This window comes from Mirounga leonina, unplaced genomic scaffold, assembly GCF_011800145.1.
Source record: "Mirounga leonina isolate KUSES-001 unplaced genomic scaffold, KU_Mleo_1.0 Mir_176, whole genome shotgun sequence".
In the NCBI taxonomy this organism is placed as follows: Eukaryota; Metazoa; Chordata; class Mammalia; order Carnivora; family Phocidae; genus Mirounga; species Mirounga leonina.
The window spans coordinates 45675435-45697484 of record NW_023270454.1 but is presented as its reverse complement, the minus strand read 5'-3'; the positions used below and the strand labels follow the sequence as shown (position 1 = coordinate 45697484).

At 36.8% G+C, this 22050-nt stretch overlaps 1 protein-coding gene across 1 annotated transcript in view; it reads right to left on the bottom strand.

Moving 5' to 3' along the window:
• The window catches only part of SLC7A11 (solute carrier family 7 member 11), a 76163-nt gene extending 58639 nt beyond the window's left edge, over window positions 1-17524 (bottom strand). Inside the window, exons 1-4 of the mRNA XM_035023060.1 lie at window positions 16822-17524; window positions 13140-13266; window positions 9261-9376; window positions 609-734 (exon numbers count right to left, since the gene is read on the bottom strand). Of these exons, the coding sequence (XP_034878951.1) occupies window positions 609-734; window positions 9261-9376; window positions 13140-13266; window positions 16822-17098 (646 nt within the window). The 5' untranslated portion in view covers window positions 17099-17524. The remainder of the gene's footprint in view (window positions 1-608; window positions 735-9260; window positions 9377-13139; window positions 13267-16821) is intronic.
• Window positions 17525-22050: the final 4526 nt, after the last annotated feature.

Sequence of the window (22050 nt, the reverse complement as noted above, 5' to 3'; positions counted from 1 at the left end):
CTCCCCCAAAATGATATTACATTCCCATAGAAAAGCATATCTTACTTTAAAAATAAAGTAACAATAAAAATTAAGTTTTTACAACCTTTTTTTTTTGTCAGATAATATTTGGCTTTTAGGAATGCTATTCCCATATCTGACTCCCCTTCCATCAAGACTATTCTCAAGGTAAAAGTAGAGTAAAAGAATTACTGGTCATCTTTCATTATTTTCCAGATATCCTTTTTTCTTTAGTCTTTATTACTATTAGTGAACTATTTTAAAGTAAATATAAGAGGATATAGTTATCTGTAGTTGAAACTAATGGCAGATTTGCTTTTCCACTTTGAGTTTTCACTCCAAAGAGTTTATATGGAGAGAATTCACTGATGCCTTATTTTGTTGCTTGGCCCAGTCTTAATTCTGTTGTTGCCATTCAGCTGTAAATACCAATGCACTCCCCCCCCCCAAGTGCAGCAGTCTTTCAAATCAATTCGATGACAGTATAGAGTCTAAGTTCCACAAACAGAGACTAATTAAGGGATTCTGCTAATACAAGCGGAAGTTAGTGCTAGGGAAGATCAAAAGCAGATACATATTTTAAAAAGCATTTACTTTCCAGTCCATACCTTTAATTAGCTGCATAACTCCAGGAACTATAATTATCAGAATTGCTGTGAGCTTGCAAAAGGTTAGGAAAATCTGGATCCGGGTGCTCCAGCTGACACTCATGCTGTTTAGGACCATCACTACAGCTGCAAACAAATAGATGAAGTTACAGAAGGTGAATATTCATTGGCATGAAGACATCTTAGGTCCTTGCTATTCAAAGTGCCACCCATTAACCAGCAAAGTTGGCATTACCTGGAGGCATTTTGGAAATGCAGAATTTCAGGAACTGCCCTAGACCTAATAGATATATTTCAACAAGATGTCTCAGTGATTTTTATGCACACCTTGAAGTTTGAGAAGCTTGGATAAAACCACCAGACAGTAAAAATTCATTTCTCGGTCTTTGTATTTGTCAATAAGAGTGGGCATATACTATACTTTCTTAAAAATCATATAAAAATATCTTCTAACTGGGCGCCTGGGTGGCTCAGTTGGTTGAGCGACTGCCTTCGGATCAGGTCATGATCTTGGAGTCCCTGGATCGAGTCCTGCATCGGGCTCCCTGCTCGGCAGGGGGTCTGCTTCGCCCTCTGACCCTAACCCCTCTCATGTGCTCTCTCTCATTCTCTCTCTCTCAAATGAATAAATAAAATCTTTAAAAAATATATATATCTTCTAACCAAATCCTAAAGTCATCATATGCAATCAAATTGCTGAATATGACTCTCCAGCTTGGTAAGACAGGCAACTATTTCCTACTGTCATGATGTTACGCATATGCACGTGCCAGGATGGAATCACTCAAGAAAGATGTCAAGAAGTTGGCTAGTGGGCGCCTGGGTGGCTCAGTCGGTTAAGCGACTGCCTTCGGCTCAGGTCATGATCCTGGAGTCCCAGGATTGAGTCCCGCATCGGGCTCCCTGCTCGGCGGGGGGGTCTGCTTCTCCCTCTGACCCTCCCCCCTCTCATGTGCTCTCTCTCTCTCTCATTCTCTCTGTCTCAAATAAATAAATAAAATCTTTAAGAAAAAAAAAAAGAAGTTGGCTAGTATTTTATTCTTCACTCTCAGACCTAGCCCTAGCGGGCACTCTGCTTTTCCTCTCCACCTTCCAATTAGCACAAGAAGGAGTGACTGACTTTCAACCTACCCTAAAAATACAGGTTTCCAAGATGTGTTTGGGGACTTGGACAAAAAGAGTTCTAAGTAATGAGTCCAAAAGAGTTCCAGGACTAGGACACACCTTGGGTGTGAAGCCAGCAGAATTTCCCTTTCTTAATGATGCCGTCTACAGTTTCCTGAGTGGCACTCAACTATCCACTCTCCCCACATGGTAGCGCATGAAAACCCTGAGGATAGAACAAGCATTTTCTTTTTTTTTAAAGATTTATTTGTTTATTTATTTGTTTGTTTGTTTGACAGAGAGAGAGAGAGCGAGAGAGGGAGCACTAGCAGGGGGAGTGGGAGAAGGAGAAGCAGGCCTCCTGCTGAGCAGGGAGCCCGATGTGGGGCTCGATCCCAGGACCCTGGGATCATGACCTGAGCCGAAGGCAGATGCTTAACGACTAAGCCACCCAGGCACCCCAGAACAAGCATTTTCTATCTCTGTATTGCTAGTGTCCAGCTCCATGCTTGGCCCAAGAAGATAATCAACACAATTTTGTTGAATAAATGAATGAGTTGGATCCTCAGTTTAAAAAAAACTACCTTTCAGCCAAGAAGGCATGAAACTAATGGTGATACTCTAAGACCCTGACTTCTATACTCAGCTGGAATGACTTCTAGAGGTTCTTCTAGACCACGGATTTCAACTTCATGCTCTTTCCAGAAGTTTATATTCAGTGTTAACCCCCCGACCCCGACCAAAACTACTTCATACCTGACGTTTGCAGTTATTATCTATAAGCTTTATTTTTTAAAAGGTGTATCCCTCCTAAACAAATAACACAGATATATGAACATACTTCTCAGGGGACAAAACAACACACAGGATTTTTATAATTCGAGTTGCAATAGGAAGTATTCCTATTATACAGTCATCAGTTATCTTCATAGTTTCCATTGCCTTGTATAATCACTAGCTCATTTCAGAACTTTAGAATCAGTGCAAATGTTATCAACACATAACATACACAGTAATGGCAAAAATTTTAAAATAACCTAGACCCCTAAAGGAAGGCTAATTAAGGTACACCTTTTTAATGATTTGCTATGCAACCATTTAAAATCATGATGCAGTTAAATATGTATTTCATGAAAGGGTGTTCATGATATATTACTAAATTACAGAGAGAAGGATGGATGGATGGATGGATGGAGAGAGAGAGAGACAAAGACAGAGAGAAATGAAGGGAAAATATCTGAAACAGTGTTCACCAAAACACTAACAGAAGGTTTCTATAGATGACAGAATACTGAATAATTTTTTATTTTTATTTCTTTTTCTGCATTCAATATTTTTTACAATGGACATGCAGCATTTTAAGTGAAAATCAATAAAAGAATTTTCATTTTTGAAAAATTCAAAAATGGGAAAATAGGGATCAGAAGATCCCATACAAAGTTAAAGGGGTCTACTAATGATGAAATGTTTCGAAGGAGTAATGATGAGAATGATCAGAAAGGCTGGAAACCCAAATAATCTCCATGGGAGGCTAAGGGAAATATTTTACCTATGTTTGAAGCTAAACACATGAAGAAAGACAGGTCCATTGTTAATGGCAGAGTGCATTAGTTTATCAGAGGAAAGAAAACAATAAAATTATTTTTCTTTCTTCAACACAAAGCACTTATGTGCTGAAAATAATTTAAGCAACCCTCTTCCCCACTTCATCATCCAGTTATTCTTTTTTCTATGCAAATGACTCTGTGATAAATGAGTCATCATGTGAAAAGCATTATTTTTTTAGTTAAGGAGATTCAGAATTGGCCTGAAAAAAATTGGACTCATGTTCCCACCACTAACAAAAGAGCACTGTTTTCTTTTAAATAGAGCTCCTAAAACCTAAAACACTATTTCTGAAAGTACTCCACAATAGAAAAGAGCTGTTGTATAGAGAGAAAAAAAGAACGAAGGAAAGAGAAAAAGAGAAAAAGAGGAAAGGGAAGGGAAGGAGGAAGTGGGGGAGGAAGAAAAGAAAGGTGGATGGGAGGGAGGGAAGGAAGAGAGAGGGAGAGGGGAGACACAAAGAAAGAGGCATTCTTATTTTTGGAACCTCTATCTATATATTTGAGGAGAGGAAAGAGGATTTGTTACTTTCATAAAGAGTATAAGACTTAATGCCTATTGAAATAGAAAAAAGTGAGCATTTGGGGTTTTATTTTCTATTTTGTGAAGTTTTCTTAAAAATGGAGGACAAAATCAAGCAAATACTATGAATTGATAATCTCACCTTGCACTCCTCTCAGGCAGCTGAAGTAAAAATTCTGGTTAAAACTGATTCCTCTCAAAGGTTTCTCAAAACCCCACTTTATCCGAACATCCACACATTGCACTCATTATTTGGTACACCAGATTCCCGCTGAGATGTACCTCTATGACCCTGAAGGATACAGCTTAACAGGCAGCCAGGACAGAGGTACCGTGAAGGTCCTCAAGTGACTAGAAGTGCTGTTTCATCATGTGTCTTTACACAGAAATTTCAGTCTACATATGTTGCTTATCCAACAATATTGAAAAGGGGCTAAACGCAAGAGCTTTCTGAGTTTCTGCAACAAATAATATCTACTTTGATTTTTATAGATGATCTACCCACATTGTAATAAAAGAAATCTGAGTAAGTTCTGTGGTCCCAACTAGCTTTACTCCCTTTGAATAATAATTGCAAATGTCACACATTAGAAACTATGTCAATTTTGGCTTTTTTTCCTTACTGAAATGAAAAAACAGGGACATATAATTTTTATTTACTTATTTATAGGGCAGTTTTCTAAGAACTGAAACACAGCCATGAAAGCTATACGTATAAATCTTGGAGATAAATACATATTTGAAGAGAGCTGTTTCTGAAGAGGATGTTTAGGGAAATGTGAAGGACTGGCAAGTGTTTCTTTCTGCACTTCTATAATTCAAGTCCATCTTCGGATTTGCTGAGTAAGATTACTGAGCCTGGATATATTGGTTTTTCTCCCACGTTCAGGTTCTCTCTGGTTTCTTACTTCTGACTTCTTCATGCTAAATTGATAAAATATATGGATGCTGTAGGTATGCCATGTGGTGAGTTAAAGTCGATCATTCCACAGTTTTTTATAACAGCTGCCTGGGTTACCTTTTTCTTTGTTAGCATGTATGGATGTATTGATTTCAGAGAAGATAAACGCATCTAGCCATAAACATTTTTAAAAAGGAGAGACAGGGGCGCCTGGGTGGCTCAGTTGGTTAAGCGACTGCCTTCGGCTCAGGTCATGATCCCGGAGTCCCTGGATCGAGTCCTGCATCAGGCTCCCTGCTCGGCACGGAGTCTGCTTCTCCCTCTGACCCTCCCGACCCTCCCCCCTCTCATGTGCTCTCTCTCTCAGTCTCTCTCTCTCAAATAAATAAATAAAACCTTAAAAAAAAAAAAGGAGAGACAGTCTATATCTAGGATCTCGATATTGAGAATAAAATTGGTAAACATTAAATAATTGTAAACTAATATCATATGGCAGGCATGTACAAAGACTTTACATGGTTAATGTTATCTAATCCTCATCTCTCTATGATGGGGTCACCATCATTGGCTTTATTTTCCAGATGGGCAGCTGAAAGTTGGGATAGTATTTAACAGGTAAGCATAAAGATAGACTGGAGCCTAGGTAAACTGACTTCAGGGTCCACACTTTTACGCCTACCTCACAAGTAACAATGAGGAAGTAGCTCAAAAGATACACGTGATCTCACTAGTATACCTAGTTCTTTCAAACTCCTAGTGGCTCTGCTTCTCTGCTAAGGTTCATGTTTATCTTGGCTAGGATTTCAGGATACTTTGATCCTACATTTTACTTGTCATCCTCCTGAAGGATATGGTTATTGATTTTCAGTGCTTATATATTTCAATACCACGTATATCTACCTAAGAATACATTGCCTTGGTAATTTAGGTACGATAGAGCCAGACTTCAGAATATTTACACAAAACCACTCCACATGCTGTATTTGAAATGCTAGCCCAGAACTGATCCTTGATTTTCTTTCATGTAATTCAATGATGCCAGGAAAATAGTTTGCGAAAAGAAAGTACAGTGATATGGAATGGAACTGGCTAATTTTTTCTTATAATGCAGTCACAAGTGTTATTTTCTTTGCTTCTTCTAATTATTCCCACCAGGTATGAGAAGCAGGGTGGGGTCCTTTACTCATCTATACACACACTAAGTGAGGAAGGAAATGAGACTCAGAGATTGTTAGGAATGGATCTGGGATGAGATTTCGTATTTTGAAGAAAGTATTTTTATTATAATATTCTGCCATTTAAGTATATACTATATAGGTAAGAATTTCAGAAGACCAGAACGAAAGACTGGATTTCATTTTACAGATTGAACATCCTTCAATCCTTGCCAAAGCTCCATGGACAGGGAAACTTGCTGGCGTTGCATGGGTGTGATGTTCAGAGTGGACTAGAGGAGAGGACCTCATGTGAATGTGTAAGATTTCCCAGCTGGACTTCCCCCGTGCCTGGCATGTTTACCCAAATGGACAGGACTTTGGATAAGCAAAAACTTTTCATCTTTATCAAATTGACAGAAATGAAATTGAGTACTTTCAACAAAGGGCAGATAAAATTAGCATTTAGTAACTCCCCACTCCCACCCCACTATCATTTCTCAAATGGTTGGTTAACATTTCACAAAACTTGAAATTCCTTTTTTTCTGTGACTCGATTCTAACAAGATCCTTCACATTTGCACTTCTTCTACACTTGAACTAGAGATTTCAAACTATCACAAACTGTTTCCTTCCCCCAAGGAATACAGGGAAGCAATTCATGCAATTAAACTCTGTTTTCTACATCTCACTAAACTTCCACCCTTCGCAGGCAGAAAAACATGGATACTCACTTTCAACAATGCAGAATAGGAGAGATTTGCCCCTGGGCAGATTTCTCCTTCTGCATCTCCATATCCACCCTGTTGCTGCACTAAAGCTAAATTCTTTTAAAAGAAGAGTCTCACTTTCCCAGTTAGGCCACTGATTTTCATGACCTACCACTGAGTCATAACAATACCTTGTTTCCTCTTTCAGTGCTTCTGATTATAGGAATGCACTTCCTCAGAATCTCAAGCTTGCAAACGGAACATCAAAATTTGTAAGCTAATGCTATAACTAACGGCAAAAATGAAGAAAATGTCTAGGTTCACCCAAGATTTACTCAGACTTTGTGAACTCTTCTATCACCAATCTCTACCATAGGAGTTTGGTAAACCATAACTGGCCTTACCTACAATTGCGTTAAAGTTTTGGTTTGAACAGTTTCCATTTTCTCCTACAAAATACAAATTTTCCCTTCAAAAAGTTTAACAGCACTGGGATAAGAAAAAGAGTCATCCAGACTCTTGGATGTAGTAATATGTCATGATTATCCACCTCATTTGAAGTCCAAAGCAGGCAATATTTGCAGACTTGTAAATGTTTGCATAAAATCTACTGAAAGTTTGCTAATTCTTTTAATTAAGTTGAGAAATACATGTGCCTACACAAGAGATAGCTTTTAAAACTTCTATTGTAAATTTACAAATCTCTCAAAAACATTACCTCTGTCTTCTTTTCGAATATAATAATTGTGGTATGAGTCTGCCCAGTCATTCGAGGGACAAGAATATAACGGTTATAATACTGGCTGTTAGTCCAATCCCTTAGTGGGACACCACATTTATCAAGAACTTTCTACAAGCAAGGCACTTTACTAAAGGCCTTAAAAACCTGACGTGATTTCATCTTTCTGCAGCCATCCAAGACAGATTATCTTTTCACAGATATTTTACCAATAAATAAAAGTAATGCTTAAGCAGGTTTAATATTTAGCTCCAAATCACCTAAGAAATTGTCACAATAAGTTTCAATTCCAGGCTGTTTGCCTTCAGAGCCTAAGCTGTAACTACTATGCTAAGATAGTTCATCCCACCAAAGCTCATGGTATTAGATCTGAAGATCACATTGAACAAACTCTGTTTCATTTACCACCATTGTCCTACTGCTTGAGAAAACTGAAGATGTGTAATCCTCCAGGTTCAACAAGATTTTTCTGCTAGGGAAAAATTCGTAGACCTCTCTCATAAAATCAGCGAGTCAACAAATATTTAGTGAACACAAATACCACACAAGGAGCTACGTGAGGGTCTGGAAATATAGCAATGGAAGGACCCTTGGTCTCATGGGAATTTCAAATGATGCTTTCCCCCAAGAGTATAAATAGCTACCATTTGCAATTTGTTCTTAATAAATTGCAGGCATTACCCCAAACACTATACATACATTGTCTCCATTAATATCATTTAATCCTCACAGGACACCTGATGAGACTCCGCAGGATTTACAGGTAAGAATAATGAGGTGTGGGAAGGTTCAGTGATTTGTCCCTGAGTCTCACATCTGCAGCGTGTGTTAAGAGCATGATGAGTTAAGTTTGCCATTACCTCTCCAGAACTCAGAAATCTCTACTTCGAGTATTTTTCTTTGTCTTTCTTCAAACATTTCATAGAATAATAGCGTGTGCATGTTTGGTGAATAAAGTAGCAAATCCAGAATGAACCTAAGTTCAAAAATATACGTATCTACACTAGAGATACTTTTATGTGTAATTCCTAACTCTTTCCTGCAAACAAACCACTCACCTCTCTACTGGCGAATGTGCATTGTTCCCTTCGTTGTTCTACTGAAATACTTTTGCCATGCATAACTGAATTTTTTTCGTGACTATGCAATTCAGCTACTCCTGTGTCATTTACTATTTACAAATAGTTCAAACTTAATCAAATGTGATCATATTAATTCTTAGAACTGATTCAATTAGCATCTAGAATTAAGTTGTTTCCCATAATATCCAAAGGCTTGGCTTCATATCACTTATGTAATGCTGTGTATTTTCCTTTTTTATTTCTTTAAAAAAAAGTCTAGTATTTGTGCACATTGATAAAAATGAACAAATTCCTAATTTGGAGACCTAATCTGAGAAGTGCTACTAATAATCACATATTAAAAGACTTTTATCATGACCATCAATGGGCAGCTAAAACTATAACACTGAAAGTGACATTCTGCTAACACTATAAAATGTATGAACACAACATACACACCCAACACATGAGGATAAGTGAGTTATCATTCAACATATTATCAGTGAAGAAGGATAATTTCTAATTCAAAAATCCATAAAATAATTGGGTTTTCATCTGTGAAATTCTCTTTTCTTGTACTATTTTACTAACATGGTGGTTTTTGTTTACCTACATCAAAAGGTTAGACATCATATCTATTAATCCAATGCAAAACTGGCATGTAACGTGATGCCAGGGATTACTCTGAATCCTTCTTCTTTTCTTTATTTTCCAACACAAATTTGGCAAGGAACTGAAGCCAAAAGCAGGATGTGGAGAGCAGTCCCATCATGCAAAAAAAGTCCATAGAAACTTTGTCATCAATCACTTTTGCTTTTTTTTTTTTCCTTTTCATATTTATACCTACGATACTCACTTATGCCCACAGCTGTAACGAGCTTGATCGCAAGTTCAGGAATTTCACATTGAATAAATAATGGTTCCAGAATGTAGCGTCCAAAAGCCAGAGAAATCACAGCGGTGGCTGCAGGGCTGGAAAAGAAAAAATTAGGTTAACAAAGGAAAAAACAAATAGCACCTTCACTAAACTTACTCTACCTTGAGGTAATGTTATTCAACAACAAGAACATGTTAAATATAAAAGCCTATAATTTTCCAAACTTCATATTTGCTTAGGTTGTCACAGACAATCCAAGTAAAATATGGCCTATAATTTCGGTGGCCAGTTTAAACTTCCCCTATCCATGGAAGCAAGACTGGGTGATATCAGTTTTGACCCTGCTCTCCTAGATTTGACTTTTTTTTTTTTTTTCTTAAAAAATGTAGTTTATTATTCAAGATCCTAACAGAGCTGAGCTTTACAAGAAGCATCTTCTCAATAAGTCAACAACTAAACTCCAGTCACAGCACAAACGGGTTAAGGACACAGAACTATTGAGTCAGGGCATGGTCAGGAAAATGAATACAAAATCCAACTTCAAAAACTATTATTAATAATTGCTCATTGCAAATATATGCTTTTGTCCTTGACATTATATTCTTCCTACTTTTCCAGTACAAACAAAAACTTGAAGAGCCCAGTGATTATTTTTAATTTCATAAACATTTAGATGTGAAGTATAATGTTGCTGTGATTTTATACAATTGAGAAAACATGCATAAGATAAGAAAATTAAATAAGTTCAGGTCTATAGAAAATAGGTAACAAACCATTCTACTTTAATTCTTCAAATATTTCTATGAGAAAATTGCATGTGCCTTTAAATATATTTCTATACAAATGCATCTTCTTTAAATACACAGGCAAGTTCATGGAATTATCTAATTTCTCATGCCAATCTTCGCTTTCAACTTCTCTTCTCATACTTACTCAGCACCCATGCTAAATCCCTAGACTGTCAGAAAACCAACCACCATTATGTTCCAACGTTAGCCTGCTTGTAACAGCACCATAGATTTTTTTGATTTTCTTCTTTTCCTAAAGACCCTCTCCTCTTCCACTCCCAAAAGATGATTTTTCCTATTCTCCATCATTTGCAAATTTTTAATGTATAAATTAAAATCTGATCACGTCATTTTAGTGCTTTCAAAACATGCTCAGGATATGCAAAATCCTTCAGTTACGGCTCCATCTGGTCTAAGCGTTCCCTTCCTCTTGGTTTGCTTCTTCCCACTAGAAGGAGATGAATACCCTTTGCCAGGAGCTCCTGCAACTCACTGACATTTTTTTTTTTTAAGATTTTATTTATTTATTTGACAGAGAGAGAGAGAGCGAGAGACAGAACACAAGCAGGGGGAGTGGGAGAAGGAGAAGCAGGCCTCCCGCCGAGCAGGGAGCCCGATGCGGGGCTCGATCCCAGGACCCCGGGATCATGACCTGAGCCGAAGGCAGACGCTGAACGACTGAGCCACTCAGGCGCCCCTCACTGACATTTTTTTATACCCATATCTTTGTTCAATCTTTTTTTGCTCAAGGAAGTTCCTTTAACCTTCTGATTGGGTGAGAGCTCCATGAGTAAGTACACTCGTTCACTTGGTCTCATGGCTTCCCTTTCACGGTGCTTATCACAGTAGCAACTTTATCTTCACGATGTGATTTCTTGATTGATAACTATTTCCCTCGTGTGACCCTGAGCTCCATGAATTCCAGACTCTGTCCATCTTAATCACTATTTTATCCCCAGTGTTTAGTATAGTATCTGTCGTAAGTAGAAACCCAATAAACATTTGAATATATGGTTAATATGTGAATTCAATCTAATGACTCCTGCTATGTACTGATGTATGATATTTATTTTCTTGAAATCTGTGTCCTACAGATTATTCCTGATAAGTATGAAGCATCATTTTAAGTATTTAGACACCATGGGTGTTGTTAACAGATGAGAAATATTAAAGTACCTAGGTATCTTGTCAATCCTCAAGTCATTTATCGCTCTGCTTATTTGGAAGACCAGCCAAGCAATGTGAGTCCCTTATTACAAAGGAGTATATGAACCCTTCAAAAAAAGCTTCTAGAATATATCTGGGTAATTTCCTCTGTCAGTACACATACACACACACACACACACACACACCATGAAGCAGCTCTCTTGCAGTTAACTAATGTTTAATTATGTGCTACGTGGGAACAGGAATTGTGGCTCCTTCCACTTTAGATCTCTTTAACTTACCATTTGCCACTCAGTAGCTGTTTAAGGAATGAATAAATAAGTGAATGAGCACTGTATCTGTGCTACTGTGAAAAGAGTGATCATGTTCATTATAATGCCAAGCAATCAGCCAAAGCCATGCAGCAAATACATAGCTGAAGAGGGATTCAAGTGCAGCTATATCAGGCTCCCACCATCCTAATAGGCCAGCACTCTAAATAAGTAGTATCCTCATCTGAGTGCTGAGAATGTTGTATTCAAAATATTATAACCTTAAACTTTCAGTCAAAAATAATTAAATTATTCAAAAGAATTTAATATTGCTGCTCAAAAAGAATTTACTATCTGTGATACTCAGGACACTGATTAAGAAGTATAATGGTTTCAAAAAGTGTGAGAGTTGGTCTTATGTACTTAAAATGCCTGCATTTCTGATAGGGGAAACAGAACATAGACACCTGGAAATACTAAGACTACAAGATATCGTGTTGAATGTCAAATAAGGAGAGACTGCCTTTTTTCAGAAGAATTAAGAGAGAAAAGAAATATAAACTAGGGTGAACAGGAAATGAACTGTGGAAAAGATAGGATTTAGGTTAACCTTTGAAGAGTAATATTCAAATAAATCAAAAAGATCAGAAGGTACATCCCAGACAAATCCCAGATTTTAGAAAAGGACCAAAATACTTCTTTCTCATTATTTCATTATAACAAGTTTAAAATAATGCAGAATTGTTTAAAATGAGAACAGACTTACAGAAGTAAATACTACTCTAAGCTCTTTGTTAGAAAAACGTTAGGATAAAAGCTCACAGGAGCTCTCAGCTGCGTATGTCTGATAAGTTTATAGTAAGAGCAAGTTTCTCCAGTTATTTCTGTTAAACTCTGCAATCAGAATGTGCAAGTCACATTTTATGGTAGCAGTTAGCCTTAAGGAACTGTGATACTCTACACTTCTCATATGACATCACAGATTTCCCACAAAGGTAAAGGAAATTTGCTATTCAGAGTGACTTAGCACTATTTGGTTTGATTTTAAGCCAAGCCAATTAGAAAGGAGAACATATCTTACAGCAATAAAATTTTTTTTCACAACTATAGTTCACTGATTTGCCTAACAAGAGGAAGTGAGTCACTCGAGCTTTGTTTTGTTTTGTTTTTTGTAAAGTAGTAAATTCAGTGACACATTAAATTGTTAGGCACAGAAGTTTCCTGGTCACGACAACTGAGTAAAGTTAAATGACGATGTAATCTACAAGAAGAAAAACCCCAACTACTAGCATAACACTTAATTTTGTCTGGCCAGTCAAAAGGTATGATTTATCAAGGTAGATTTTCATGCTTTGTATCCTTTCAGGTCAACATATTTTCTAGAAATGTCAGAGAATAATTGAACAGCAAAGAAAATCAGTAACTTTAAAAGTCTGGCATGGACAGAGAAGTCCTATGAGTGACAAAACTGGGTTAAAAACATTAATTGACAGAGGTATTTCATACAGACTTCAAACCCTGAAATAGACTGTTTACAACATAGTCACGTGACATGCATAGTTCTAATCCATTAAAAATAATTAAGATGATTCAAAGAGGGTATAATGAATGGGTTTATTTTTCCTTAATATTTTTCTTATCTATGCTCTTACCGTACTATGAGCAGTTCTACCCAGACTCGTACAAAAGCTGGTAATGGGCCAAAGACTTCCAGAATATATGTATAATGACCACCAGATTTCTTTATACTTGTTCCCAATTCAGCATAGGACAAAGCTCCTGTGAAATGTACATAATAAAAAGGTACAGAGTTAAAATATTACCAAGTCATCCAATAGAAGAATTGATACAATAATGTTTATGTTACATGAGATGTTACTACATCATTTGGTCTGAATGAGGTCCTCATTTCAGGAGAAGAAACAGTCATCTGATTGTTAGAAGCCACCAAATTCTCCTTATAACTTCCTCATATTTGAGAACTAGTTCATTATATTCAAACAATGTAATCTTACTTGAAATGGTAAAGACAAACTTCTAAAGTAGTATCATATTATTAAGAATTTTTAATCTCAAACCTGAGGAAAAGAGAAGATAGATGCCAATAATGCTAATCTATTTTTAAAGGAACTACACACCAGGACAAGGAATTATCTCAAATTGACCTCATAATATTAAGAATCCTTATAATAAATGATATTCTGTTGCACATCAAAATTAACAAGGTTTATTTGTTCTTCAGAAAAGTATAGACTCTAGGCCTTGCAAGACCTCATTTAATTTGTAGGACATGGTCTGTCAACAAAATGAATTTTGACTGCAATATTCTATTTCTAAAAAAGGTTTTCTTGGATTTTTTTGAAGTGCACACTTCTGGGTAGTTGAAATAACATACTGTTTAAAAAGAGATGCTATAACTTATGTATATTAGGTAAAATTAATTTTAAACAGTTAGCAATTTCAACATTTAGCAATACAATTCACATGGACCTGAGCAAGTCATGTAACCTCCCCAAACCTACGTTTCTTCCTTTGTAAGATGGAGATCTCAGTTCTCACCTCATAAGAGAGTTGTGCGTACACATGTGATAATGGGCACCAAGGACAGTACCGGGCCTGATACAAGAGAACGCCTCATGAAATATACTTATTAATTTGAGCAATTAACTATCAGGAAAATGAAAAATACATCTTGGTACTACGTGAAAAATGCTGTTCATACTGCAAAGTACTCAAATGTAACACAATTGTTGGCAGAGCTACTTCAGAGACTAAAAGTGTGGGAAATTATTACTGATCAGAAAAGCTTCAGGCAGAACTGTCCAAGAGGAGTAAAATTTGGATATTCAGTGAAATCTCAGTATCATTTATCCTATTCCTGAACCTAGCTCTGTATCAGAATCACCTAGAAGTAAATTTCTTACTTAAATACACACAAAGAACAGACTCTAAGGCCATACCCCACACCTGTTCTCTACCAAGTGAGTCCAGATCTCCAATAGAGGGATCCAAAGAAATCTATTATTTTAAAATTTGTACAGATGATTTTAAAGTAACTGGTAAGCAGATTGATATTTGGGGATCACTAATATAGTTTGCCTATTTGTAACTAACTGTAACTAGCTGCAATTCACTCTTGGAAACCAGTCGCCATGTTGGTAGTCTGTACATAAAAGCTTCCAATATAAAATGTTATTGGAAAGTCTCAAGTACCTCAGAATTTATTGCCAGAGAATCAATACCCAGACCTGTGTATGCTTTGCTGAAACTCCAGGATGGTTGCCCTAGGTTTAAATTGAGTTCTGGAGGAATGAGATTTTCATTTAAAAGTCTCAAGCGCCATAACCATTTTACCCAGATGAAAAAAGTTCAAAACAGGATGTAAAAATCCATGTATTGACCCTGGCTTTAAAAAAAAAAAAAAAAAAAAAATTGTAAGCCAAATATACAGATTGTTTACCCTTAGTCCCAGAGTTCTAGAGTTTTAAGAAAAAGGATTTGTTTTCCTTACATTTTGCTTTGCTTCCTGTTAGGAAGGCACTCCTGTCAAAAAGCTCCTAGGAACTTAAATGACAAATAAAATGTAAATACAGATAAGTAGATTAATACAGGAGCATGCTCCCTGTGATTAGTAATCAAAGAATATAAACTCAAGTGTAACCTTAGCTAGTCCTTTTAATTTTTTTTCCCTCTGTGTCTGCTTGAGTTGATATACTTACACAGAACCATGTTTTCATAGCACGATAGCATTTTAACTAGTTCAGTCCAAAGCCCAATCCATTTTACTATATCTGAATAACCTTTTATTGTGTACACACATCAAATCACACAGTGGGAGCTGCATGTATACAAGTACGAAAAGTCCAGGAAATTGGTTATGGTTTTTCCTACTAGACATTGATGTATTCTCAATTTACCAAGTATTTGTAGATTAAAGACTGAGGGTGCACAAAGTCATTTAAGAAGAGCAACAATTAGGTTTCTCTTTGTCTGTAAATGTACATGCCAGAACCATACAGAATACCACAAACTCTTTTTAAAAACCCAAAAATAATTCTTCTATAGATCTTTCTATACTAAGGCTTTGTTTTAACAAGTTTTCCTTGAAATACCTTCTTCCTACTAATGGAAATTTGTGTTCTCTAGATGAATACCCAAAGGAATGCATTAAAACATCACAAGGCCTTAAGAATGAATGGATTGGTACGCGTAGGACCAAGAGTTAAGACTTAGTCCTAGAGTTAGGACAAAGCTTTGTGTTAGTAGAGCCTTTTAGAATTAAAACACACTAGTTGCTACAAAAGAGCAAATATATCTTAGACACTTACCGCATAGTTTAAGCAAAATTTAATTTTTTTGACCCTCCACCAGTTTTTGTCACCTTTATAACTAACTCGGGTAGCTTTCTAGTAATCTGCCCACCCCATGAAAGGCATTTATTACCTCTTTGCTATTAACATCAAATCAATAAAAGAGATGTAGATTTTGAAGCAAAATTGTATCATCACGCTTCTACTAGTAGTTCTGTTCAGACTGACTCAGTGGAGAGGTGGACACATCTATGTCCCTGAAGACCAAGTGAACTATAAATGAAGGAAACAGATCTGGCAAGCACCGCAAACTAACACCCAATTCCAGTTTTCCTATTTATATTGCAAGAGTTTACAGGTGTTAGGGAGAGATGGAAGATTGAAAAAAAAAAAAATTGAAATATGCTCAGACCCTTGCAATATTCCCACTTATCACAGGAATCGAGTTATGTGCCACCACACATGGTATCATGGCAAGGCCTTTTGAGAAAATATTAGGAACTGACAAGCATGCGAAGTTCAAAAGTTAAAAAGAAAAAGACTGCACCCCATCCCGCCTGGTTTGTTTTGGCAATAAAAACACCGTAACGCTTCTGCTGACTGCTCAGTTCTGTGCCTAAATAGGCCACGCCGGGTTTCACTTCACAGGTGTTTCATTCAGCGTGCTGGCTGCCAAGATGCCTCAAACATATGTAACTAAGCAAACTTCCCGGTACAGAAAGTTCACATGTACTTTACTGGGTCATCACAGTTAGCTTTTGCTCTCATGGCCACAGGGAAAGTCAGAAAACAGTCTGTCTTAGTCAGGAAAAGGGAGTGCGGGCTGCAGGAAGCAACTTGGTGGAATTCAGGTTCCTGCCAAGAGTGAACACCGTGTTTGGGTAGTTCGCACACTTAAACAAAAATCAGAAAATCTGGTGTAGCCTGCGCCATTCATTCACTCCTTAAAAATTACCCTTTGCTTTCCCAGACAGCAAACTGCCCAGCGCCGCAGACATACCCCCAGAGAAGAAGCTGCACTCACCAAATAGTGACAGGACCCCACAGACTGTCCAGATAACCAGAGACATGCCCACGCTGCCCGTGTTCTGGAGCACGCCCTTGGGAGAGATGAAGATTCCTGCTCCAATGATGGTGCCAATGATGATGGAGATGCCCCTCAGCAAAGTGATTTTCTTCTTCAGCACCACTTTCTCCTGCCCAGGTGGCTCCTTGCCACCCAGGGAAGGCAGCTTCCCATTAACATTCCCCTGCAGGTAACCTCCACTGGAGATGGTGGACACCACAGGCTTTCTGACCATTGTAGTGGCACACGGGAAAAATGAAACAGAGGAAAAAAAAAAAAAATTTAAAACCCCAAACTTTCAACTTTGGTCTCTCTTGGTGTGACTGACCAAACCTCTTCCTCTTGGCTTTCAGACTGTCTCGCTCAGTGCTATTGTGTTCACAGGTAAGAACTCAAAGGTGTATTTTCTCCTCCACAGCTATCTAATTACCCCTCAGAAACACCTGTGTGTTCACGGTGCTCTCTCGTTCCTCCGCCTCCCCGGACTATCTCTGCCGCTGCAGCCGCTGTTACTGCCCTATGATTACAGACCAGCTCAGCTTCCTCAGGGGCTGGTATTTAAGCTCCTGCCTGTCACACCAACTTATTCCAGCTTAATGATGATGCAAATTCTCCAGGTTTGCATCAGCCACATGAGAAGGCTCCAGCATTACTCAGCTCTTAAAAAAAAAAAAAAAAAAAAAAAAAATATTAGCAGCATGTTGCTCAACTGACCTAAGCTTTTCAGAGAACAAAGCACACACTTAAAAGGGATCTTAACCAATCCAGAAGCAGTAAATTCGGAACAGACCTTCCCAGAGATTTAAAGCAACTCCTAGTGAGGGACAAAAGCTCTTCACGCGAAAAGAAAATGAAAAATGAAACAGGAAATGATCACTGCTTTGTACGGAGTTTCTTTTTTAACTTACGCGTAAAACATTTCACATGCAACTGCTTTGATAATAGAACACAACCCCAAAGCTGCATTGTTTATGCAAAAAGTTTTTAGATTTCTTAGGTTTCCTGCTTAGTTTTTTTGTTTTTTTGGGGGGGGGAGGGGGTCTCTGAGTAATATAGGCAAATCTAGTATTTACAAAGCTAGGATGACTCTGTGTAGCCACTGTCATGCACATAACAATTGTGAGACTTACTCAACATTAAAAGATAAAAATGATTTCTTGCTACCTGGAATAAACAGAAAATAGCTATTTTCTGATTCTCATCAGCTCTGGGTGATCTCCTAAACTAAGCAAAAGATACATATTCTTCATTTGCATGTTGTTTCATTGAATTACCAAAAAAATTAATTTCAAAATTAAGCAATGATTACAATGACATAAAACTATGCATACAGCAAAAACTTGAAAAGGAATACAAGGAATAACAGTTTTGGAAGGTTTGATATTATGCATGGCTTTTTTTCTAAAGTGTATGATCTACTGTTATATCATGATTATAAATTTAAAATGAATTGGAAATATAAGCTAATCTTAAAATGTTCACTTTAAACAGTAAGAAAAGCAAAACGTTTTCAAGCCCTACTAACTTTCTTAATCTAGTGTCCATAACACAAATACCAAAAGAGAAGGAATTCTAGATATTGCTTTTGGCTGTGTTTATAGATGGTTTCGGAGTCAGTGAGAATTTAACGTTATGTGAAGCTACCTGAAGCTACACTTACAAACACCATTAAATACACTTCTAAATGTCTGAACAGGAATAACAAACAAAAAACTTGTGTGTGAGAGGCGGGGATGAGGTGAGTGGGAGGTTCAGGAGGGTGCAAGAAAGAAACCGCCACTAGGAAAGTAGCAGAGAAGGTTAGAACCATTTCTGTTATTTTGGCACCTGAGAAAATTCTACCACCTCAATGCTCTTCCATCCAAATAATTGAGCCTGTAATCATTTCCTTTTTATATTATCCACCTAAATCCTATCTAATTTGCTTTGGGTATCTGAAGTCAGGGTTTTTAGACAGCCAAAATAAATATGTTTTCCCAGTTGTTAATGCCTTTCATAAAGTAAAAATGGGTGGTTTCCTTCATTCAATCTTGTTGACACTCCTAAAAAAAAAGGAAGCTAAAGGAAGATTCTTCTTCACTTCTCTTCTCCCTACCTGTCCTTCCCCTCACACAAGTGAGGGGAGAGTTCTCTGTTTCCCCAAAAGGAGAACTAATGAGTGCTGAAGAAATAGGAGTTAAAAGTAGAACACTAGGAATCCCAGGGAATAACTTTTCATCTTTACCTCACATGGAACCACACTTTGATTTTAAATTTTGTGCTAAATGACAGAACTAATAAATTGAGACTGTGACCCCACTCAGACAGGAAGTCAGATAAATTCTAAAAGAAGAAAAAATGTTCTTTTAATATCAAATAACATTTTCCTCCTTTGTAGTATTCTGAAGAAAACTTGAAGTTTGACTAATGACCAAAAGAACTGTACTATCATATAAGAGAGTCAGTCATATTCAAAAATTCTGCTAGGCTGTGCATAGTCACCAAGGCACAGCATACCTCTTCCAACCACCCACAGATTTGCAGAAAATTCAGGTTACAGAGAAAATGTTGAGTTACCTTCAATGTTAACAAACCCTTATAATCAACAGTCCTAAACTTGTAAACTAAGAATTTATAGTTTTCAAATATGTGTGTATCTATCATAAAAATGAGTTCTAAGCCAGTGCATTTATATTCCTCCTGCCTCAGGCCTCATTTTAAGCATTCCTGTCAAATTAGTGCTATTTACAAATATTTTTCTAGTGCTCTCTGTGCACAATGGATAACCCCAGCTCTCTAAAAGTATCTGACAGAAGAAACCAGATGTGGTATACTGTGGTGGCTTCCCTTTTCTGGTAATAATTTCTGTCCCATGATTATAAATATATGGGCATGTAATGATCTGGCCAAAAATAATCTTCTTCCTGGCTGCCAGGTATAGGAATGTGACCTGAGCCAGGCCATTACTAAATAGAAAGAGATTTATCTTTTCTCAACTATTGGAAGTTGTAAAGATGTGACCCAGAATGACTGGTGGCCATGTGCTCTGCCATGTTGAGTAAATCCTCATGAAATAAAAGAGAATATGCAGAGATGAGAGACACTTTCAAATTGCCAGAATCATCAAGGCCTGATTTCGTTCCCAAGGGACCCAGATTGGCTCTAGATCCTGAAGATCGTCCTTCAATTCTAGAAGCGACATAGTTTCCTTGCTAGATATGCTACCTCACGCCACACACACAAAACAGCGACATGGGTGCTAGAGCTAAATGTAAATGGCATATCATTAAAGCTTCTCAAATGGGTTGATATATGATATATAATAGTCATTAGATACATGTAATTATTAGCATCTGAAGCGTCGCTAGGCCAACTGGGATGTGCTCTACATGTAAAACAGCCACTAGAATTTGAAATCTTATTTTTAGAAAAAGAACAAAAAACTCCTGTTAATAATTACATTATTCATATTAATTTCACCTGTTTCATTCCATTTTTTTAAGTGGCTACTTAAAATTAAAATTATATATGTGGTACATGGGGCACCTGGGTGGCTCAGTCCATTAAGCGTCCCAATTCTTGATTTCACCTCAGGTCACAATCTCAGGGTTGTGAAATCGAGCCCTGTGTTGGGCTCTGCACTAGGCATGGAGTCTGCTTAAGATTCTCTCTCTGTCTGCCCCTCGCACCCGCACACTCTTTCTCTCTCTTTCCCTCTCCCTAATATATAAATAAACAAACAAACAAATAAATAAAATTATATATGTGACACAAATTTCTGTCTCACATTATATCTCTAATAGTCAGTGCTGATCTAGAAGAAAACATAAAATACATTCTTCAACAGGTGTAAGAAGGGATTTCTTAAAAGGGACATACAAAGTACTAATCACAAAAGAAAGATATATTGAAATATATTAAAATTAAGAATTTCAGTTCATCAAAAGACATGATTAAGAGACTGTAAAAGTGAACCATAAGAGGAAGTATTTGCAACTGGCAAAGATCTCATATCCAGAATAAATAATAAATTCCTATAAATCAATAGGGATAAGAGAGGCAACCTAATAGAAAATCCACAAGAAATCTGAATAGACACTTGATAAAATGGCCAATGCATTTTTTAAAAAACTGCAAAACCATATTGGTCATTAGGGGAATTAAAACTAAAACCACGATGTGATATTAATTCCCACCATCATAGTGGCCCACATGAGAAAGATGACAACACCTGGAGTGGTAAGAGTGTGGCACAACTAGTAAAATCTACTAAAGCTAAATGTACACGTACACTTTGACCAATAAATTCCATTCCTAGGAATATAAACCAAAAAATGCAGGACATCCATGTGCCAAAAGATACAGATGAAAATATTCAGAGTAGCTTTATTCACAATGGCCAATAATAAAAATAACACAAATGTCCATAAACAGTAGAATGGATAGATGTATTGTTGTATTTATTCAGTGAAATACAACAAGACAGTAAAAAAGGAACAATAGCTATGTACAACATTATGGATAACTCTCACATAATATTATAAGATATATGTAAAATAAAATACTATATGATTTAATTAACATATTTAAAAACAAGCAAATGACTCTATGGGATAAGAACTCTGATGGTTGTCTTTGGAGATAACTGGATTCTAGTGATTGAGGGGGGACACAAAGGTAGTTCTAGGTTCCTAATAATGTGCTGTTTAACAACCTGGGTAGTAATTACATTAGTCTTTCAACTTTGTGATAATTCACTGGGCTGTACACTCGTATTTTTGTACTTTACTGTATCTATGTTAAAATTCAATTTTTAAAAAATAAGCATTTCAGTTGAAAATTTATGATAGCTTCTCAAAAACAGATCAAGCAGACAAATAAGCAAAACATGAGAAAATCTGAAGAATATGATTAACAAACTTAGTTCTCTATAGAGAACTTCCTATCCACCAAATAGAAAATACAGATTATTTTAAAGTATATATAAAGCTTTCACAAAAGAAGTCATATCTATGATAAAAGGAAACCCCAATACATTCTGAAGAATTAACACCAACATTATACACTCTTATCACAATGCAACAAAATTAAAAATAACAATTGTAAAACTAAAAAAATAAACCTTGCATGTCTGGAAATTTAAAACTATATTATCAATGTATCTTTACATTAAAGAAGAAACATGAGAAAAATACACAAATTACTTAA